Source organism: Tachyglossus aculeatus, chromosome 23 (assembly GCF_015852505.1).
Source record: "Tachyglossus aculeatus isolate mTacAcu1 chromosome 23, mTacAcu1.pri, whole genome shotgun sequence".
NCBI classification, from domain to species: domain Eukaryota; kingdom Metazoa; phylum Chordata; class Mammalia; order Monotremata; family Tachyglossidae; genus Tachyglossus; species Tachyglossus aculeatus.
The window spans coordinates 9,391,541-9,415,330 of NC_052088.1; the positions used below are offsets into that span (position 1 = coordinate 9,391,541).

A 23,790-nucleotide genomic window follows, 5' to 3' on the forward strand; every position below is an offset into this window, starting at 1 on the left:
AATGGTACTTGTTAAACCCTTACTGTGTGCCAAGCACCGTTCTAATCCCTGGGGCAGATACAAGTTAATCAGGTTGGGCACAGTCCCTGTCCCACATGGGGGCTTACACTCTTATTCTCATTTTATAGATGAGGTAACTGAGGCAGAGAAGTTGAGTGGCCTGCCCAAGGTCACACAGCAGACGCGTGGCGGGGTCAGGATTAGAACCCAGGTCCTTCTGACACCCAGGCCGTACTCTATCCATTAAGCCATGCTGCATGAATTCATGAGCTAAGGATCCTAGCAAAGAAAGCAGTCCAGTGGACAAGGAATGAGCATTGTCCGTTTTTCTTTTTTGTACTGAAACAAGAAGGGTCTGGGAGTTGAAAATGATTCTTTTAGGTTTAGAAAAAAAACTGAGCCTGTTTCCTCCACACTGACAATATTCACCGGGTTTCCTCGTGTTGCAGGTCTGACTGAATCGGCCGTGTTCAGTTGTGAAGCTCACAATGATAAAGGGCTGACTGTCTCTAAGGCAGGACAGATCAATATTAAAGGTAAGTAATACGGATGACACCATCCAACTTTTTCTAATTCATTCATTCAATCGTATTTATTGAGTGCTCACTGTGTGCAGAGCACTGTACTAAACGCTTGGGAAGAACAATTTGGCAACATATAGAGACGGTCCCTACCCAACAGTGGGCTCATAGTCTAGAAGGGGTCTCACAGTCTAATCCTTTATTCTCTTCGATGCCTTATGTAGTCGTATGCCCTAGCTTCCACCATTTGCTCACTGTGTCACCTTGGGCGAGTCACTTTACTTCTCTGTGCCTCAGTTACCTCATCTATAAAATGGGGATTAAGCGGGCAAGACCTGTGTGGGACGGGGACTATGTCTAACCTGGTTTTCGTGTATCTACCCCAGCGCTCAGTACAGTGCTGGGCGTAGAGTAAGTACTTAACAAATAACATCCAAAAAAAAAATAGAGGTAAAAGAAGCAGTCTCTGCCCTCAAGGAGCTTGCAAACATGGGGGAGACAGCCCGAAAATGATTTTCAGTTAGGAAAGGGTGAATGGAAAGGTGGATCGGTGAATAATCAATCAGTGGTATTTACTGAGCACTTACCGTGTTCAGGGTATTGTACTTAGTTCATGGGAGAGTAAATTAATAATAATAATGGCATTTATTAGGCGCTTACTATGTGCAAAGCACTGTTCCAAGCACTGGGGAGGTTACAAGGTGATCAGGTTGTCCCACAATCTTCACCCCATTTTCCAGATGAGGGAACTGAGGCCCAGAGTAGTGAAGTGACTTGCCCAAAGTCACACGGCTGACAAGTGGCGGAGCTGGGATTTGAACCCATGACCTCTGACTCCAAAGCCTGGGCTCTTCCACTGAGCCACGCTGCTTCCATACTCCCATGGGTAAATTACAACACAGTTGATAGACATCTCTTACCAACAGTCTAGTGGGCATTCATTCAATCAATCATATTTATTGAGAGCTTACTGTGTACAGAGCACTGTATTAAGCGCTTGGGAAGTACAAGTCGGCAACATATAAAGACGGTCCCTACCCAACAACGGGCTCACAGTCTAGGGTATAAAGAGTAAGGTAAATAAATCAATATCGTAATCAAAATGTACATCTACGGGTGACTGTTAGTGCAAAAAGGTTGAAGTGGCAGGTAAGAGAAGCAGCGCAGACTATTGGAAAGAGCATGGGCCCGGGAGCCAGGGGACCTGGGTTCGAATCCCGACTCTGCCACTTGTCTCCTGTGTGACCTTGGGCAAGTCACTTCACTTCTCTGGGCTTCAGCTTCCTCGTTTGCAAGATGGAAATTCAACACCAGGTGTCCTTCCTACTTAGATTGAGCATCCCATGTGGGACCTGATTATCCCTGTAATAATAATGATGGCATTTGTGAAGCACTTATTATGTGCGAAGCACTGTTCTAATCACTAGGGAGGATACAAAGTGATCAGGTTGTCCCACGGGGGACTCACAGTTTTCATCCCCATTCTCCACTTGATGTGGAGAAGGATGGGCAATTATTGGAGGTTTAGGAAAAACAGAAAGACGTGGGCAGGATGAAATTTTAGAGGAATGAGCCAAACACCAGAGTGAAGTATAGAGTGGAGAGAGGAGAGCCTGAAAAAAGGGAGGCCAGTTTAGTGAGGAGGCTAATGGAATAGTCAACTTGTACTTCCCAAGTGCTTAGTACAGTGCTCTGCACACAGTAAGCGCTCAATAAATGCGATTGAATTAATTAATTAAATTAATTAATTAATTAATTAATAGTACAGATGCCCACCTACAATTGAGTGTTCCCTGCAACAGAGGGGACTCTTGCAATGGATTCCAGGAGTTGCGATTTTTAAAAATGCATTTCTGAAATAATATTGTAGCTGGTATTCTCGATCTTTGAGTTTATCTATTTGATAAGGAAATAAAGCAGAAGCAGTTTTAGTAGGGCCTCTGGGGGAATTCGAAGAATTGGGTTTTAAAAACTGAATAAACCTTCATCTCCCCTTCTCCCGTTCCCTTCTGCTTCACCCTTGCACTTGGATTTGAGAGTGTTATTCGCCACTCCCTCAGCCCTATGGCACTTATGTACACATTTGTCATTTATTTATATTAATGTTTATCTCCCCCTCTGGACTGTAAACTCATTTGGGAGAGCAGAGAAGCAGTGTGGCTCAGTGGAAAGTGTAGAGGCTTGGGAGTCAGAGGTCATGAGTTCTAATCCCTCCTCCGCCACTTGTCAGCTGTGAGACTTTGGGCAAGTCACTTTGCTTCTCTGTGCCTCGGTTATCTCATCTGTAAAATGGGGATTAAGACTGTGAGCCCCACGTGGGACAACCTGATCCCTTTGTATTCATTCATTCATTCAATCGTATTTATTGAGCGCTTACTGTGTGGGGTTTGTGTCCCCACCAGCGCTTAGAACAGTGCTTTGCACGTAGTAAGCGCTTCACAAATGCCGTCATTTTTATTATTATTATTATTATTATTAGGGAGCAGGGAACGTGTCTACCAACTCTGTTGTGTTGTAGTCTCCCAAATGCTTAATACAGTGCTCTGCCTACAGTCAGCGCTCAATAAATAGGACTGATCGATTGATTAAGATGATAGGAAGTAAAGGATGTGAAGAATGAGGTTACAGTATTGATCGCTTCAGCAAACCAACTGGGTCGCGGGCGGCAAAAGGGGAGTTTTCCGACGGCTCATTTGAATCGGAAGCATCGAACTGAAAGTGGCTGCCGGACAAGCCACGTTAGTTCTCCGGGCCGGAACGTACTCTCAGAGTTTCCAGAGGAAATGATGGGAATTCCTGAAGTCCATGGGTGGAAGTGAGTCAGGGATAAAGCATCCCTAAGGTAAGCAGGGGGTCTTCCAGAGGTTGCGCTCTGATAGGCAAAGCGATGATCAGGTGGTCCAGCAATGGGGGGCAGGGAATTGCGGGGTTTGGTTTCCGGCCTTCCCTGCTTCCTTGGCCCATGCCCGGCATGATTCATCCCTCCAGCAGGATTGAGCGGGCTTGGAAGGCTCTGGGGGTTGGGAGGCCTGAGGAGCAGTAGTTCCCGGCTCTGCCACCTGCCAGCTGGGTGACCTTGGACAAGTCCTTAACTCCTCTCTTCCTGTTTCCTCGGCTGTAAACTGGGGATTCAGCACCTGTTCTCTCTCCCTCTCAGACTGTGAACCTCGTATCAGACCAGAAGTGCATCTGGTCTGCTTATATTGACTCTAACCTGGCTCACAGTATAATTGCTTTTTAAAAAAAATGGTATTTTTTTAAGTGTTTACTATGTGCCAGGCACTGTACTGAGCCCTGGGGTAAATACAAGATAATCAGGTTGGACACGGTCCCGGTCACCGATAGTCTTCGTCCCCGTTTCACAGTTGAGGTAACTGAGGCACCAAGAATTGAAGTGACTTGCCGGAGGCCACACAACAGACAATCAACCAATCGATAGTATTTATCGAGCGCTTACTGGGTGTTGAGCACGTACCAAGCGCTTGGGAAAGTACAATACAACAGAATTAGCAGGCCTGATCACCGCCCTTAACGAGCTCACGGTCCAGAGAAGTGGTGGAGTCAGGATTAGAACCCAGGTCCTCTGAGTCCCAGGTCTGGGCTCTTTCCACTAGGCCACACGTCTTCTAGACTGTGAGCCCACTGTTGGGTAGGGACCGTCTTTATATGTTTCCAACTTGTACTTCCCAAGCACTTAGTACAGTGCTCTGCACACAGTAAGCGCTCAATAAATACGATTGATTGATTGATTCCCCGATCCCCGCCCCACAGCACTGATGTACATAGCTGTATTTTTTTAACATATTAATGTCTGTCTCTCCCCTTCTAGACCGTAAGCTCACTGTGGGCAGGGAATGCATCTGTTCATTGTTGTATTGTACTCTCCCAAGTGCTTAGTATTCATTCATTCATTCAATCATATTTATTGAGCGCTTACTGTGTGCAGAGCACTGGACTAAGCACTTGGGAAGTACAAGTTGGCAACATATAGAGACGGTCCCTACCCAACAGTGGACTCACAGTTTAGAAGGGGGAGACAGAGAACAAAACAAAACATATTAACAAAATAAAATAAATAGAATAAATATGTACAAATAGAATAAATAAATAAATAAATAGAGTAATAAATACATACATACATATATACAGGTGCTGTGGGGAGGGGAAGGAGGTAAGGCGGGGAGGAGGGGGAGAGGAAGGAGGGGGCTCAGTCTGAGAAGTTCTTAGTACAGTGCTCTGCACACAGGGAGCGCTCAATAAATACAATTGAATGAATGAATCAATGAATAAGCCACTCACCATGGGTGAGGGGTAAAGTCTCACCGACTTTATGTCATTCCCGAGTGTAATAATAATGATGGTATTTGTTAAGCGCTCACTATGTGTCAAGCCCTGTTTTAAGCAGTGGGGGAGGACTGGACACAGTCCGTGTCCCACATAGGGCTCCCAGCATTTATCCCCATTTTCCAGATGAGGTAACAGAGGCCCAGAGAAGTTGAGTGTCTTGCCCAAGGTCACACATTTGGCAGATGGCGGAGCTGGCCTCCTCCCCCTCCCCATCCCCCCGCCTTACCTCCTTCCCCTCCCAACAGCACCTGTGTATACGTTTGTACGTATTTATTACGCTATTTATTTTACTTGTACATATTTATTCTATTTATTTTATTTGGTTAATATGTTTTGTTTTGTTGTCCGTCTCCCCCTTCTAGACTGTGAGCCCGCTGGTGGGTAGGGACCGTCTCTAGATGTTGCCGACTTGGACTTCCCAAGCACTTAGGACAGTGCTCTGCACACAGTAAGCGCTCAATAAATACGAATGAATGAATTCAATCGTATTTATTGAGCGCTTACTGTGTGCAGAGCACTGGACTAAGCGGCCCGTGGTCTATCCACTAGACCACTCCGTTTTGGGTAGCAGGGTGGCTCTAAGAGAATCTAGAGAATGGTCCGTGGTGCTTCCCCTTTGCCTCCTCTCCCCCTTCAGCTGGAGTGAGAGAGGGCTCAGGGAACAGGGGAGGTACTCCGAGAGAAGGGTCTGAAGCAGCGTGGCTCAGTGGAAAGAGTCAGAGGTCATGGGTTCAAATCCCGACTCCGCCACTTGCCAGCTATGTGACTTTGGGCAAGTCACTTCACTTCTCTGGGCCTCAGTTCCCTCATCTGGAATATGGGGATTAAGACTGTGAGCCCCCCAGGGGACAACCTGATCACCTTGTAACCTCCCCAGTGCTTAGAACAGTGCTTTGCACATAGTAAGCGCTTAATAAATGCTATCATTATTATTGAACAAATCCCACTCTCCCCAGCCCCGTCTTCCCACCACATTTCTACTTCTTTAAAGAGAAGCAACCTGGCCTGAAGGCTAGAGCCCAGCCCTGGGAGTCTAAAGGACCTGGGTTCTAATCCCGGCTCTGCCACTTGTCTGCTGGGTGACCTTGGGCAAGCCACTTCACTTCTCTGGGCATCAATTTTCTGTAAAATGGAGATTTAGACTGTGAAACCCAATTACCTGGCATTCATTCGTTCGGTCGCATTTATCAGGTGCTTACTGTGTGCAAAGCACTGTACTAAACACTTGGGAGAGTGGCTACCCCAGCGCTTAGTACAGGGAGAAGCAGTGTGGCTCAGTGGAAAGGGCCTGGGCTTTGGAGTCAGAGGTCATGGGTTCAAATCCAGGCTCTGCCAATTGTCAGCTGTGTGACTTTGGGCAAGTCACTTAACTTCTCTGGGCCTCAGTTCCCTCATCTGTAAAATGGGGATTAAGTCTGTGAGCCCCCGGTGGGACAACCTGATCACCTTGTAACCTCCCCAGTGCTTAGAACAGTGCTTTGCGCATAGTAAGCGCTTAATAAATGCCATTATTATTATTATTACAGTGCCTGGCATATAGACTATGAGCCCGTTGCTGGGTAGGGACCGTCTCTATATGTTGCCAACTTGTCCTTCCCAAGCACTTAGTACAGTGCTCTGCACTCAGTAAGCGCTCAATAAATGTGATTGAATGAATGAATGAATATAGTAAGTGCTTAACAAATAGCATTATAAACATAATAATAATTATAATAATGAAAAAGAAAGTGACGTTTGTTTCCTTGTTTTCTCTTAGCCATTCCCTCACCACCGACTGCAGTCTGGGTCCAAAACAGGACGGCCCATAGCATTCTGGTCTCCTGGACTCCAGGCTTTGATGGCTATTCCCCTTTCAACGTGTGCAGAGTTCAGGTAAGCTAGTCGGTAGTCCACCGCTTGTCAGCTGTGTGACTTTGGGCAAGTCACTTCACCTCTCTGTGCCTCAGTTACCTCATCTATAAAGTGGGGATGAAGACCGTGGGACAACCTGATCACCCTGTATCTTCCCTGGTGCTTAGAACAGTGCTTCTCACATAGTAAGCGCTTAACAAATGCCATCGTTATTATCATTAGTAGTAAGTAGTTGGATTAATGGCTCAGTGGAAAGAGCACGGGCTTTGGATTCAGAGGTCATGGGTTCAAATCCCAGCTCTGCCAATTGTCAGCTGTGTGACTTTGGGCAAATCGCTTCACTTCTCTGGGCCTCAGTGACCTCATCTGTAAAATGGGGATTAAGACTGTGAGCCCCTGGTGGGACAACCTGATCACCTTGTAACCACCCCGGCACTTAGAACAGTGCTTTGCACATAGTAAGCGCTTAACAAATGCCATTATTATTATTATTATTAACTTCTCTATGCTTCAGTTCCCTCTTCTGTAAAAAATGGATGAAGACCGTGAGCCCTATGTGGGACAGGGACTGTGTCCAACCTGATTAACTTTAATCTACCTGAGTGCTTAGAACAGTGTCTAGCACATAGTAAGGACTTAAGGAAAGCAGCACGGCGAAGTGGCTACAGCACAGGCCTAGGAATCAGGTCATGGGTTCTAATGCTGCCTCTGCCACTTGTCTGCTGTGTAACCTTGGGCTAGTCACTTCACTTTCTCCGGGCCTCCGTTAACTCATCTGTCAAATGGGGATGGAGACTGTGAGCCCCACAGGGGACAGGAACTCTGTCCAACCCGATTTCCTTGTAACCACCCCAGCTCTTACTAAAGTGCCCGGCACATAAAAAGCACTATTATTAATATGATTATTAATAGCATTTATTAAGCGCTTACTGTGTGCAAAGCAACGTACTAAGGGCTGGGAAAGAAATCCACGGACATGATCCCTGACCCCCGCCGAGGGGCTCGCAGTCTAAGAACAGAGGGAGGTCGGCAACCCTTACGTAAGAAAAGAGAGCAAATCTAGAAGACAAGGACGGCAACAGACATGAAAGGAGCAGTGGCCCTTTTATGATCAGAAGTCACAGCTGTGATGCCTGTGATGATGGGCTCGACATTCTAAAAGTTGACTTCATGCTGCCGTTGGTCGACTTCTTTCCAGACTGGAGAAGGGGTTGATGTGAATCCCAGTGGACCACAGGAGGGGAGCGACGTTATTCTCATACATCTGGGTCCTGGAGGCTGGGAGTAAGGGGAGCGTGGATGGCTCGCACGGTTACTGCCAGTCGAGGCCTTCCCCGGACTGGAGCGGGGGCCGGCGGGATTCCCGGCGGTCCAGAGGAGGCTATCACGTGGCTGGGCCCTGGACACCGGGAATAAGGCGAGTGTTGACGGCTCACATGGCCACTGATGGTTTAGACCTTCCCCGGGCTGCAGCAGGGTCTGATGGGCATCTCGGTGTCCTGTGTCCTTGGGAGGGTTTGACTCTGCTGGACCAGAGTGAATTTGTGTTTCTGCTTAACCTTGGTTCCCTTCCTCCCTCTTCCTTTCCATCTGTTAATCCACCCATTAAGACAGTTTGGTTGGAAAGGTGACAAACACACATCCTAGCAACCCTAGCTCTCCTCTGGATTTCAACAGCCAGGTGTCCTAATTAATAATAAATAATGATGGCATTTGTTAAGCGCAAAGCACTGTTCTGATTCTTGCCTGACTTCATTTTGAATCAGGGCAGGACACTTTGGGGTGGGGAGGGGGGAAGGGAAGGGAAGAAAGGGAGTATTTAGGGAAAAGGAACAGCGCTCATTAAGGGCTGCTCTAACCATTGAGCTAGACAATGTCCTCATTCATTCATTCAATCGTGTTTATTGAGCGCTTACTGTGTACAGAGCAATGTGCAACTGTTCCAAAGCACAGCCCCTTCCCCCTTTCCCTGCCCTGCCCAGCTCGGTTAAAACAGTCCCACTTTGTGTAAAGGGGAAGCCTAGGTGAATAAAGGGGTGCAGTAATGAGGGGGTTGGGGGAAAGGTGAGTGCTGGTTTGGAGGGAGTGACACCAGGATTCCCCTGTCCCAAAAGCAGGCGTAACCCCTCTGCCGATGGGATTTCTGGGGATTCCAGATTGGAATGGACCGATTTCTGGGCCCTTAAAGAACATGACGTTCTCTTTCCTGGTCATTCTGGGTGTCAGGCAGGTGACCAACAAAATGAGTGAGGTGAGCTGACCCTGACAGGATGGAGACCAAATCCCCCAAGGACACGTGGGAACTCCCTAAGCCATCGGCGGCTCCGTCTCGAGTTGGGGGGACAGGATGACAACTCTGGTGCGGACCCCCAGATCCCTCCTCCATTCCCTCATTGAGCCGTCCCCCTCGGCCCTGCCCTAATGACTCCATGACATTTGATCTGGCCCCTGACAGACGAGTCTGTTGTCAATTAATCCATGGTATTTATTAATTCAGAACAGTGCTTTGCACGTAGTAAGCACTTAATAAATGCCATTATCATTAATAATGATAATTAATAATTAGGCCTTCCCCGGGCGGCAGCAGGGTCTGATGGGCGTGTCCTTGGGAGGGTTTGACTCTGCTGGACCAGAGTGAATTTGTGTTTCTGCTTAACCTTGGTTCCCTTCCTCCCTCTTCCTTTCCATCTGACATTGATTGTCTAGCTCAATGGTTAGAGCAGCCCTTTTTTTTTTAATGGCATTTATTAAGCGCTTACTATGTGCAAAGCACTGTTCTAAGCGCTGGGGAAGATACAAGGTGATCAGGTTGTCCCATGTGGGGCTCACAGTCTTAATCCTCATTTTGCAGATGAGGGACCTGAGGCCCAGAGAAGTTAAGTGACTGGCCCAAAGTCACACAGCTGACAATTGGCGGAGCCGGGATTTGAACCCATGACCTCTGACTCCAAAGCCCGGGCTCTTTTCCACTGAGCCACGCTGCTTCTCTCTGCCCTTAATGAGTGCTGTTCCTTTTCCCTAAATACTCCCTTTCTTCGCTTCCCTTCCACCCTCCCCACCCCAAAGTGTCCTGCCCTGATTCAAAATGAAGCATTATTATTAATAATGATGGCATTTTTTAAGCACTTACTATGTGCAAAGCACTGTTCTAAGCGCTGGCAGCGTGGCTCAGTGGAAAGAGCCCGGGCTTTGGAGTCAGAGGTCATGAGTTCTAATCCCGGCTCCGCCACTTGTCAGTGGTGTGACTTTGGGCAAGTCACTTTGCTTTTCTGGGCCTCAGTGACCTCATCTGTAAATGGGGATGAAGACTGTGAGCCCCCCGTGGGACAGCCTGATCACCTTGTAACCTCCCCAGTGCTTAGAACAGTGCTTGGCACATAGTAAGTGCTTAATAAATGTCATTATTATTATTATTATTATTATTATTATTATTATTATTAACTGTAAACTCATCTCTAGGCTGTAAGCTCACCGAGGGCAGGGAACTTGTCAGCTAACTCTGTTGTATTGTACTCTTCCAAGGGCTTCGTAAAGTGCTCCGCAAATACGATTGAATGAATGAATGCTCTGCACGTAGCGCTTAATAAATCCCATTGATGGATTGAGTGCTTACTGTGTGCAGAGCTCTGTATTAAGTGCTCGGAGAAGTACAGAATAATATAGTTCATAGGCACAGCTTCTGCCTAAAAGAAGAAGCAGTGTGGTTTAGTGGAAAGAACGCAGGCCTGGGAATCAGAGGACCTGGGTTCTAATCCCGGCTCCGCCGCTTGTCTGCTGTGTGAGTCTGGGCAAGTCACTTTACTTCTATGTGCCTCAGTTTCCTCATCTGTAAAATGGGGATTCAGACCGTGAGCCGTACCAGGGACAAGGACTGTGTCCAACCCCGAGCGCTTAGCACGGTGCTCTGCACACAGTAAGCGCTCAATACATACGATTGAATGAATGAATGAACCCTATTATCTTGTATCTAACCCAGTGTCTGGCGCATAGTAAGCCCTTAACAAATACTATAAAAAAGTCTACAGTCTACGGGGGGAGGCAAACATTAAAATCGATTGCGGATTGGGAAAATGGCTGGATACAAGGATGTGTATAGAAGCACGTAGAGAGCCGAAGCGGCCTAGTGAAAAGTCAGTCAGTCAATCATATTTATTGACTGATTAATGTGTGCGGAGCACTGTACTGAGTGTTTGAAAGAGTACAATATAACAGACAGAAAGAGCTTACAGTCTAGAGGGGGAGATAGATATTAATAGAAATAAATAAATAAATTACAGATATATGTACATAACCACTGTGGGGCTGGGATGGGGGTTGAATAAAGGGAGCAAGTCAATAAAAGGAGCAAATAGTCAGTCAGTTGTATTTATTAAATGATTACTACATGCAGAGCACTGTACTAAGTGCTTCGGAGAGTACCATATAACAAAATAACTGACACATTCCCCGCCCACAATGAGCTTACAGTCTAGAGGGGGAGACAGACATTAATAGAAATAAATAAATGAATTACAGATATATGTACATAACTGCTGTGGGGCTGGGATGGGGGTTGAATAAAGGGAGCAAGTCAGTTAAAGGAGAAAATTGTCAATCAGTTGTATTTATTAAGTGATTACTACATGCAGAGCACTGTACTAAGTGCTTGGGAGAGTACCATATAACAAAATAACTGACACATTCCCTGCCCACAATGAGCTTACGGTCTAGAGGGGGAGACAGACATTAATAGAAATAAATAAATACATTACAGATATATGTACATAATTGCTGTGGGGCTGGGATGGGGGTTGAATAAAGGGAGCAAGTCAATAAAAGGAGCAAATTGTCAATCAGTTGTATTTACTAAGTGATTACTACATGCAGAGCACTGTACTAAGTGCTTGGGAGAGTACCATATAACAAAATAACTGACACATTCCCTGCCCAGAATGAGCTTACCGTCTAGAGGGGGAGACAGACATTAATAGAAATAAAAGAGCCCAGTACTGGGAATCAGAGGACCTGGGTTCTAATCCCAAACTCCGCTGAGGTCGTAGGGGCTTCGCTTGCTCGGAGGACTGTGCGTTTTTGAAAGTTTTGTGGCATTGAGTCACTGCCCTCCTAGGCTTCAAACTATTAATAATGAGACTTCTGGATGATATTCAAACAAACATGTTGGGTGGGACACACCCGCTTGTTTCCTCTCGTTGTGCCCCCCGGCCTTTCCCCTGACCAGATTAGGAGGCTCGTCCAGGGACTGCATCCTCTGACTCTGTTTTGAACTCCCCATCTCCACGCCCCGGCACGGATTCCGTGGGCAGGTGGATGATTCCGGAGCTGCCCTCGCTCCCCGGGAGTTTGACCCCCGGCCCGGTGACCAACGCCCTCCGGAAACAGGAGCGGAGGGATCGGAGAGGTTTCCTCTGATATAACTTCTGGGGCTGGGTCACCTCTAAAGGAGGAAAACAAAAAAAGAATTCCCCAAGGGATTTCCCAGGAGTGGGAGAACGTGCTTGCTTTCATTTTTTCCTAGGGCCATTTTTTCCCGAGGCCTGCGCTCTCTCCCCAGACCAAACTCCTTCACCAAACACTAGAGCACCGTTCTACATTCTCAGCATTCATTCAGTTGTATTTATTGAGCGCTTCCTGTGGGCAGAGCACTGTACTAAGTGCTTGGGAAGTACAAGTTGGCAACATATGGGACATATGGGACATATGGGACAGGGAAGGTGTCCAACCAGATTATTTGTATCCACCCCAGTGCTCAGAACAGTACTCGGCACATAGTAAGTGTTTAACAAGCACTGTAATTATTATTACTATAATAATAATTGTTATTACTGTATGGAGGGCAATGGGAATCCAAAGAATATGTGTCCTGATGGCTTTGATTGCTGATAAGAATAATCATGATGCTGATATTTGTTAAGCGCTTGCTGTGTACTAAACGCCGGGGTAGATCCAAACATAAATAGTCCCTGTCCCAAATGGGATTCACAGTCTAAGCAGGAGGCGGAACAGATCATTTAATCTCCATTTGGTCACTGAGGAAGTTAAGACACAGAGAAGGTAAATGACCTGCTCAAGGTCATTCAGTAGGCAAGTGGGGGAGTCATGATTAGAACCCAAGTCCAGTCTGCTGAGAAGCAGCATGGACTAGTGGTGGATAAGGCATGGGTCTGAGTTATTACTTTTTTTAATGGCATTTGTTATACACTTACACGTGGGTTCTAATCCCGACTCCGCCACTTGTCTGCTGTGTGACTTTGGGCGAGTCACTTCACTTCTCTGTGCCTCAGTTACCTCATCTGTAAAATGGGGATGAAGACTGTGAGCCCTACGTGGGACAACCTAATCACCTTGTATCCCCCCCCAGCACTTAGAATTTGCACATAGTAAGCACTTAACAAATGCCATCATTATTAATATTATTATTATTATGTGCCAGGCACTGTTCTAAGCGTTGGGCTAGATACAAGCTAATCACATTGGACACAGTCCGTGTCCCTCATGCGACTCACTTAATTGCCTCAGTCTCAATCCCCATTTTACAGACGAGGTAACTGAGGCACAGAGAAGTGAAAGGACTTGTCCAAGGTCAAACAGCCGACAAGTGGCCGAGTGGGGACTAAAACCCTCCTCCTTCGGACTCTTAGGCCCATGCTTTAACCACTAGGCCATGCTGCTTCTCAACAGAGTAGCCTTGGTTTCTAATCCAGGCTCTGCCACTGGCCAGCTGGGTGACCTTGGGCAAGTCACTTGACTTCTCCATGCCTCAGTTTTCTCAACTGCAAAATAGGGATTCCATACCCCGTGGCTCAGTGGAAAGAGCCCAGGCTTTGGAGTCAGAGGTCATCGGTTCAAATCCCGGCTGCGCCACTTGTCAGCTGTGTGACTTTGGGCAAGTCGCTTCACTTCTCTGTGCTTCAGTTCCCTCATCTGGAAAATGGGGATTAAGACTGTGAGCCCCACGTGGGACAACCTGATCACCTTGTAAACTCCCCAGCGCTTAGAATGATGCCTTGCACATAGTAAGCGCATAATAATTGCCATTATTATTATTATACCTGTTCTCCCTCCTACTTAGACTGTGATCCCCAGTTGGATCCTGATTGTCTTATATGTCCCCCAGTGCTTAGTACAGAGCTTGGCACATAGAAAGGCTTAACAAATAGTATTATTATTACTATTACTACCCCAGCACTAGGAACAATGCTCAACACATAGTAAGCACTTAACAAATACCATAAAAACGCCAACTCCCAGGCCTGTGCTCTCTCCCCTAGACCGCACTCCTTCGCCAAACACTAGAGCACCACTCTACATTCTCAGCATTCATTCAATTGTATTTTTTGAGCGCTTACCGTGTGCAGAGCACTGTACTAAATGCTTGGAAAGTACAATTCAGCAACAAATAGCATTCAACACCAACAATTCTGTGCTCTCCTCATCCACGTCTACGACGCTCACATTGTGTAAAAGGAAAAGGGAAAGAGTCCTCTTCCATATCATTCATTCATTCATTCAATCGTATTTATTGAGCGCTTACTGTGTGCAGAGCACTGTACTAAGCGCTTGGGAAGTACAAGTGAGACTGGGAGTCATAGAACTTGGATGCTAATCTCATCATCCACGGTATTTACTGAGTACTTTTTTATGGCATTTATTGAGCGCTTATTATGTGCAAAGCACTGTTCTAAGTGCTGGGGAGGCTACAAGGTGATCAGGTTGTCCCACGGGGGGCTCACAATCTTAATCCCCATGTTGCAGATGAGGTAACTGAGGCGCAGTGAAGTTAAGTGACTTGCCCAAAGTCACATAGCTGACAATTGGCAGAGCCGGGATTTGAACCCATGACCTTTGACTCTAAAGCCCGGGATCTTTCCGCCAAGCCACGCTGCTACTTACTGTGTGCAGAGCACCGCACTAAGCGCTTGGGAGAGTATAATACAACAGAGTACAACATTGTACAGAGCGAAAGCTTAGGGAAGCAGCGTGGCTCAGTGGAAAGAGCCTGGGCTTGGGAGCCAGAGGTCCTGGGTTCTAATCCTGCCTCCACCAACTGTCAGCTGTGTGACTTTGGGCAAGTCACTCAGCTTCCCTGTGCCTCAGTTACCTCATCTGTAAAATGGGGATTAAGACTGTGAGCCCCCCGTGGGACAAGCTGATCACCTTGTTACCTCCCCAGTCCTTAGAACAGTGCTTTGCACATAGTAAGTGCTTAATAAATGCAATCATTATTATTATTATTAAGGACTATTTCACCAAAGCAGACATGTCCCCGGATGACCCGGGCCCTTATACACAGTTTGGGAAGCAGGGAGGGTCCTCCTCTCTGGGGTAACTGCTGTTCGCTCAGAAAGGGTGAGTCACCCAAATTGGCAGCGATGGAAGGAGCCGCATTTACTAGGAGGAAAGGGCTTGCTTCCTATATATGTTTTCGAGGTAAGCCGAATCTGAAGTTCCAGTCAATCAGATGATTTGTCCTGGCCTTACTTTTGTCTTTTCGTTTAAGGTTAAGGAAGCAGAGCCACTGAATAATGCATCAGTCATGATGTTTACCACCTCCGCCTCCCCACATCTGTACCGAATCGAACAGCTGCAGGCTCTGGCTAACTATAACATTGGTATTTCTTGCACGAATGAAGTCGGCTGGTCGGCAGTGAGCGACTGGATTGTGGCCAGTACCACGGAAGGAGGTAATGAGTGAACTAGTCGAGCTCTTGGACTTTGAGGTCCTTGTTGGAAGGGACTGTGACCGGTCTGATTATCTACCCCGCAGTCTGGCACCTTGTAAGCACCGAATGAATATCATCTTCATTATGAATGTCACATGGCTTACTAAATTCATTCAATCATTCAATCAATCAGATTTATTGAGTGCTTACTGTATGCAGAGCACTGTACTAAGCTCTTAGGAAGTACAGTTCATTAACAAACAGAGACACTCCCTGCCCATAACGGGCTCACAGTCTAGAAGGGGGACATCAAAATGAGCAAGCAGGCATCAGTAGCATCATTATAAATAAAAAGAGTTATAGATGTATACACATCATTAAGAAAAATAAATAGAATTATAATTATAAATATGTACATATATACACAAGTGCTGTGGGGCGGGGAAGGGGGGTAGAGGAAATGGAACAAGTCGGGGCGATGGGGAGGAGACGGGGAGCTGAGGAAAAGAGGGGCTTAGTCTGGGAAGACCTCCTGGAGGAGGTGAGCTTTCAGTAGGGCTCTGAAGGGGGGAAGTGTGCTAGTTTGGCAAATGCGAGGAGGGAGGGGATTCCAGGCCAGAGGTAGGATGTGGGCCAGGGGTCGACGGCGGGACGGGCGAGAACGAGGCCCAGTGAGGAGGTGAGCGGTGGCAGAGGAGCGGAGGGTGAGGGCTGGGCTGGAGAAGGAGAGAAGGGAGGTGAGGTAGGAGGGGGTGAGGGGATGGAGAGCTCTGAAGCCAAGAGTGAGGAGCTTTTGCTTGATACTAAATGGTAAGCTCCTTGAGGGCAGGGATCATGACTACCAATTGTATTGTATTGCATTCTCCCAAATGCTCAGTACATTGCACTGCACACAGTAAGTGCTCAGTAAATACCACTGATTGATTTTCCCGATGCTGAGTAGCTATTTGATGTCTCAGGGCTCAGAGAAAGCAAGATTCCCCTTAGCGTGATTGAGATCAACACAGTCCAGATCAGCCCTGTCGCTAGAGGAGTTTCCCCAGTTTCCCAGGAGCCGGTCTGACCTTGGCTAAGATGTTTGTTGTTGTGTTTCAATCAATCAATCAATCAATCGTATTTATTGAGCACTTACTGTGTGCAGAGCACTGTACTAAGTGCTTGGGAAGTACAAGTTGGCAACATATAGAGACGGTCCCTACCCAACAGTGGGCTCACAGTCTAGAAGGGGGAGACAGAGAACAAAACAAAACATATTAACAAAATAAAATAAAATAAATAGAATAGATATGTACAAGTAATGAGATAGGTTAAATTAAGCATTTGGGGCCAGGCACTGTGCTAAGTGGATTTTATTCGATTCAATTCAATTCATTTGTATTTATTGAGTGCTTACTGTGTGCAAAGCACTGTACTAAGCCTTTGGAAGAGTAAAGTACAACAACAAATGAGCTCACAATCTGGAGATACAAAGTAATGATAATAATAATAATTGTGGTATTCATTAAGCACTTCCTATGTGCTAGGCACTGAAATAAGCGCTGGGAGGAATACAAGCACGTCAGACTGTGAGCCCGCTGTTGGGTAGGGGCCGTCCCTATATGTTGCTAACTTGTACTTCCCAAACGCTTAGTACAGTGCTCTGAACACAGTAAGCGCTCAATAAATACGAATGAATGAATGATTGGAGACAGTCCCTGTCCCACATGGGGTTCACAGGCTTAACTCCCATTTTACAGATGAGGAAACTGAGGCACTGAGAAGTGAAGTGACTTGCTTAAGCACCAATTGGCATAGCCAGCATTAGAACCCCGGTCCTTCTGACGCCCAGGCCTGTGCTCTAGCCACTGGGCCACCTAATCAGGTTGGAACAGTCCCTGTCCCACATGGGGCTCACAGTCTTAATCCCCATTTGGCAGACGAGGGAACTGAGGCCCAGAGAAGTGAAGTGGCTCGCCTGAGGTCCCACAGCAGATGAGTGGTGGAGCCGGGAGGAAAAGCTGAATGAAATCAAATCGAGGAAGAGATATGAGACGGGGAGCCTTGGTAAGGTGCCTAAGTCTTTTCCGGGTGAGGAGCTCAGTAAACCCAGCCGCAGGGAGGCAGACAGCCAACCCTGAGTCATCACGCCCAATTCCAGATAGGGAAACTGGGGCACCGCAAGCTCAGTCGGCTTTGTTTTTTTCTGGGTTTTGTGGTTGTTTCTTCCTAGTTCAGTTTCTTTTATTCTGATCCGATGGGGACAGAAAGGATGGCGGGACTCAGACGCAAACAAGTCCTGAGTGTCTAAGCTGACTCGGCGGGCTCAGCTGAGACACTCAGAACTTGTTTTGCCTTCGCCTCTGACTTGGCCGTGTCAAACCCAGAACGGTAGCCAGGACCGCGCCCATTATCACGGCCCGCCAGATGGGGCTTCCGATTATTCACCTCGTCGTCCAGAGAGTTGTCCCGGGTGACCTTGGGCAATTCACTTCACTTTTCTGGGCCTCAGTTCCTCAGTTTGTGTCATTCATTCTTTCACCTCTATGATCAGGAATCCCAACTCTACCACCCCGGGGCTGGTTGTCCGGTTTCACAGCTAGGGAGAGCCGCCACTGAGAGCAGCCTCCTCTGAGCTCCTAGAGAGAACCTAGAGAAGCAGTGTGGCCTAATGGAGAGAGCACGGGCCTCAGAGTCAGAAGGACCTGGCTTCTAATCCCTGCTCCACCACTTGTCTGCTGTGTGACTGTAGGCAAGTCACTTCTTCTCTGTGCCACAGTTACCTCATCTGGAAAATGTGGATTAAGACTGCGAGCCCCACGTGGGACAACCTGCTAACCTTGTATCTACCCCAGTGTTTAGAAGAGTGCTTGGCACATAGTAATCCCGGCTCCACCACTTGTCAGCTGTGTGACCGTAGGCAAGTCACTTCACTTCTCTGTGCCTCAGTTACCTCATCTGCAAAATGGGGATTAAGACTGTGAGCCTCCTGTGGGACAGGGACTGTGTCCAACCTGATCTGCTTATATCTCCATCAGCGCTTAATGAGGTGCCTGGCACGTCGTAAGCGCTTAACAAATACCACAGTTGTCGAAAAGTCATGTGAGATCATTTCTCCGTAGAGCTTCAGCCTTTTCTCTCTGTTTCTTTTCCAGCCCCGTCGGCCGCCCCTTCGAATGTGTCCATACATTTGAACGAATCCAGCAATTCCCTGGAAGTCAGATGGTTGACACCTCCAATCAAGCAGCGCGAAGGAGCCCTGTTGGGCTTCTTCATCGTCCATTGCTGGCGAGAGCCAGAGGTCAGCGTGAGTCTGAACGCCGAGTCGTCTTGGCCCAGAAATTCATTCTTTCATTCAGTCAGTCAGTCATATTTATTGGCCGCTTACTGTGTGCCAAGCACTGTACTAAGTGCTTGGGAGAATACAATGTAACACAATGAGCGTACAGTGAAGAAATGGTTTGGTCCTCTCTTACAACACAGCTGTTCTGGAGGGTTTAGCTGGTTTCTCTGTGGGAGCGGGTTTGGTCCTTCCAGTGAGTCAGAGTTGGTACGAGAGCAGCGTAAGCTCCTTCCAGGCAGGGTTTGTGTCTACCTATTCTATCGTATTCCTCTCCCAATCGCTTAGTACGGTGTTCTGGCTGATATAGAGTTGCCCTTGGCATTGGAAGAAAGCAGCACTGAAGGCAAAATTCACCCATGAGCATGTGTGTGATTGACAAGGCCAAGGCAGGGCCAACAGCCTCAGTCACATTACGCACATAAGAGATGGCCCCTGCCCTGTTGGGACAGGGGTCCGGGTTCCACCTGATTATCTTGTAACTACCCCAGTGCTTAGCACACTGTTTGACCCAGATTAAGTGCTTAACACATACCCTCCTTCAACTTCCTCATCTTCTTTGTCTCGTTCCACTCCTTCTCCTTCTTCTCCTTCTTCTCCTCCTCCTCCTTCTTCTTCTCCTCCTTTTTCTCCTTCTTTCTCCTTCTTCTGCTCCTCCTTCTCCTTCTCCTCCTTTTTCTTCTTCTTCTCCTTCTTCTTCTCCTTTTCTCCTCCTCCTCCTCCTTCTTCTCCTCCTCCCCCTCCTTCTCCTCCTCCTCCTTTTTCTTCTTCTCCTCCTCTCCTTCTCCTCATTTTTCTCCTCCTCTTACTTCTTTCTCCTCCTCTTCCTTCTTTCTCCTCCTCCTCCTTCTTCTCCTCCTCCTCTTCCTCCTTCTACTCCTTCTTTTTCTCCTCCTCCTCCTCCTCTTCCTCCTTCTCCTCCTCCTTCTTCTTCTTCTCCTTCTTCTTCTTCTCCTCCGCCTCCTCCTTCTTCTTCATCTTCTTCTTCTTCTCCTCCTCTTCCTCCTCCTCCTTCTTCTTTTTCTCCTTCTCGTTCTTTTTCCTCTTCTCCTCCTCCTTCCCCTCCTCCCTCCTCCCTCCTCTCTCTTCCCTCCTCTCTTCTTCTTCTTATTCAATGTTTGCCAGGCGTAGCACTGCTTTCTCTTTTGCCTCTTTGCCTTTTTTTAAAATGGTATTTGATAAACTGCTATTGTCCTACCTCTTGACCTGGTGAAAATCTCCTCTCAAGACCTCGCTGGCACCAAGTCCATCATTCATCCCCGAGTATTTAGAAGGGCCTTCCCCATGTAGAGCACTGAACTAAATGCCAGGGAAGAGCATGCAAGGCAGCACATTCTTTCTGGTATCTCGCTCGTGTAAGTTCCTTGTGAAGCTGCATGGCCTAGTGGGTAGAGCCCGGGCCTTTGAGTCAGAAGGACCTGGGTTCTAATCCCAGCCCTGCCACATGTCTGCCGTGTGACCCTGGGCAAGTCACTTCTCTGGGCCTCATCTGGAAAATGGGGATGAAGACCTTGAGCCCCATGTGGGACAGGGACTGAGTCCAACCTGATTAGCTAGCCTGTGCTAGATCTAGCCCAATGCTTAGAACAATGCTTGGCACCTAGTAAGCGCTGAACAAATGCCACAATTATTATTAATTATTAGTAGTACTTTTCTGAAGAATTGGCATTCACATTAGTTTTAATTGTCCATCGGATGTCATACCAAATGCCAGATTCATAGCGGCTCCAAAGCCTGTTGGTAGCCTTACCACCCAAGCTCTCGCGCTTCCCTGTAAGTGGTTCTTCTGGGGTCAGCTGTGTCCGTGAACTTTCCGGACAGTTAGCCCGGCTCATCTCCGCCTACTCGGGGAACTCCAGCTTGGTCAAACTTGGTCCCTGGGTCCTTCTGTATGAATCCCTGGACTCTTTTAGCATTTGCTAGTTTCACCCCCTTCCCCCCGCCCGGCCCCTGTCAGCCCTGTAGCACTTATGTACATATCTTTATTCACTTAATCATATTTATTAAGCACTTACTGCATGCAAAATGCTGTACTAAGCACCTGTCTCCCCCTCTAGACTGTCTCGTTGTGGGCAGGGAACGAGTCTGCTAATTCTGCCGCATTATGCTCTCCCTATGCTCTCTGCACCTGGTAAGTGTTCAATAAATATCAGTCTATTTGTTGAGCACGTACTGTGTGCAGAGCAGAGTGGTCACAGACTTAAATGTTTGACCATCTCCCCCTGCCCTGCCCCAACACACACTTAATGCTTGGCACCTACTCTTCCTAAAAGACTTTTTCCTCACCTTGACAGCCCCCTTCTCCTTCCCCCAAATTCTCCCCTGCAATTACCTGTGGGCACCAGACGTGCGATAGACACCTATGGAAACTTGCTCTAGAAACTCTCGACTTTCCTCTAGGTGTGGAGCTAGATTAATTAGCATGGAAATCAATCAATCAATGGTATTTATCGATAAATGGTATTTATCCAGCGCTTACTGTGTGCAGAGCAGTCGTAGACACAATCTCTGCCTGTGTAAGCTCGCCGTGGGCAGGAAATGTGTCCGTTTATTGTTATGTTGTACTCTCCCAAATGCTTAGTACAGTGCTCTGCACACAGTAAGCACTCAATAAATACGAATGAATGAATGAGTGAGGAGGCTCCATCACCACCAGAATTGGAGCTGAATGTATGAGAGGAGATGAAATTCCTGTTTGGTAGCAGTTCTGATCAAGGCTTTAATGGAAGAGGCACCTAGAAAAAGGCCCAAAAAATGTGATTTCTTTGGATGGTCTGTGGATTTCAGTTTTTCCCACTGTCACCATCCCCCCACCCCAACCCCCCGTTTCTGTGAAGTTGAAAGTTAACTGTACTTTTCGTTCCTTTTAAAAAAGAAACCAATTGTGAAAACAGACTTCAATTCCTGGCCTATGGGGCAATCTTGGGGTGCTAAGAAACTTCAGTTGATTAGGGCCTGGCTGTCTCTCTGGAGGCAAGCTTAGAGATACTGATTCTGTTTTGGCTCTCTAGAGCCTTTCAGTTCCCTGTTTTTTTTCTGTTTTGGTTTTTATGGTACCTGTTAAGCACTTACTAAGTGCTGAGGTTGATAGAGGAGAATCAGGTTGGAGACAGTCCACCCCAATGCTTAGTACACTGTTTGACCCAGAGTAAGTGCTTAACAAATAACTCCCCTTCAACTTCCTCATCTTCTTTGTCTCCTTCTCCTTCTCCTTCTCCTTCTTCTTCTTCTTCTTCTTCTTCTTCTTCTTCTTCTTCTTCTTCTTCTTCTTCTTCTTCTTCTTCTTCTTCTTCTTCTTCTTCTTCTTCTTCTTCTTCTTCTTCTTCTTCTTCTTCTTCTTCTTCTTCTTCTTCTTCTTCTTCTTCTTCTTCTTCTCCTCCTCCTCCTCCTCCTCCTCCTCCTTCTCCTTCTCCTTCTCCTTCTCCTTCTCCTCCTCCTCCTCCTTCTCCTTCTCCTTCTCCTCCTCCTCCTCCTCCTCCTCCTCCTCCTTCTTCTTCTTCTCCTTCTTCTTCTCCTCCTTCTCCTCATTCTTTTTCTTCTCCTCCTCCTTCTCTTTCTTTCTCCTCCTTCTCCTCCTCCTTCTCCTCCTCCTTCCCCTTCTCATCCTTCTCCTTCTTCTTCTTCTTCTTCTTCTTCTTCTTCTTCTTCTTCTTCTTCTTCTTCTTCTTTCTTCTTCTTCTTCTCCTCCTCCTCCTCCTTCTCCTCATTCTTCTTCTTCTCCTCCTTCTTCTACTTCTTCTTCTTCTCCATCATCTTCTCCTCCTTCTCCTCATTCTTTTTCTTCTTCTCCTTCTCCTCATTCTTTTTCTTCTTCTCCTCCTCCTCTTTCTTTCTCCTCCTTCTCCTCCTACTTCTCCTCCTCCTCCTCCTCCTTCTCCTTCTCCTTCTCCTCCTCCTCCTTTTTCTTCTCCTCCTCCTCCTTTTTTTTCTCCTCCTCCTCCTCCTCCTTCTCCTCCTCCTCATCCTTTTCCCATGTCCATGGAACTCACAATCTTAATCCCCATTTGACAGATTAGTTCACTGAAACACAGAGAAGTGAAGTGACTTGCCCAAAATTATGCAACAGGCAAGTGGCAGAACCAGGATTAGAACCCAGGTCGTCCCAAGCCCGTGTTGTCTTGGTACAGCGCTTAGAACAGTTCCCAGTCCTTAGAGCAGTGTCTGCCACATAATAAGCGCTTAACAAATACTAGTAATAGTAGCAGTAGTAGAAATAATAGATATTTATGGTACTTGTTTAGCTCTGACTATGTGCCAAGCACTGTTCTAAGCGCTGGAGTAGATATGAATTAATCAGGTTGGATACAGTCCGGGTCTGACATGGGGCTCGCCCTCTTTACCCTCATTTTACAGATGAGGTAACTGAGGCCCAGAGAAGTGAAGCGACTTGCCTAAGGTTGCAGAGTATCCATGTGATGGAAGTGGGATTAGAACCCAGGTCCTTCTAACTCCCAGGCCCACGTGCTATCCGCTAGGCCACACTGCTTCTCAGTAGTATTTCCCACCACATGGTGAGGCAGAGAAGGGGCCGATCATGTCCAGGAGAGGAACAGGCTGGGTTTGGGTGAAGGGGCTGTGAGATTGGGGTGCAACTAGTACACAACACATGGATGGTCTTGCATAGAGAGACCTGTTTTCCCGAGTTGGAACGCCGATATGTGGGAGGACTGATTCTGGGCCTGTTTTCTTCACCATCTTTTGCTCACCCTATTCTTTTCTTTGCCACCAATAATAGTAATAATGGCATTTGCTAAGCGCTTACTATGTGCAAAGCATTGTTCTAAGCGTTGAGGGGGGATACAAGGTGATCAGATTGTCCCACGTGGGGCTCACAGCCTTCATCCCCATTTTACAGATGAGGGAACTGAGGCCCAGAGAAGTGAAATGACTCGCCCAAAGTCACACGGCTGACAGTTGGTGGAGCCGAGTTTCCTTCACTATTTTTTGCTCACCCTCTTCCTTTCTTCGCCACCAATAATAATGATGATGATGGTATTTGTTAAGCGCTTACTATGTGCAAAGTGTTCTAAGTGCTGGGGAGGTTACAAGGTTACAAGGAGTTTACAAGGTTACAGGTTCCAAGGTGATCAGGTTG

General features: G+C 47.1%; 1 protein-coding gene across 1 annotated transcript in view; it reads left to right on the top strand.

Moving 5' to 3' along the window:
- MERTK (MER proto-oncogene, tyrosine kinase) overlaps nt 1-23,790 on the top strand; it is a 133,600-nt gene that overhangs the window by 71,722 nt on the left and 38,088 nt on the right. Inside the window, 4 exon segments of the mRNA XM_038765628.1 lie at nt 450-536; nt 6,625-6,740; nt 15,217-15,400; nt 18,511-18,656. Coding sequence (XP_038621556.1) covers nt 450-536; nt 6,625-6,740; nt 15,217-15,400; nt 18,511-18,656 — 533 coding nt within the window.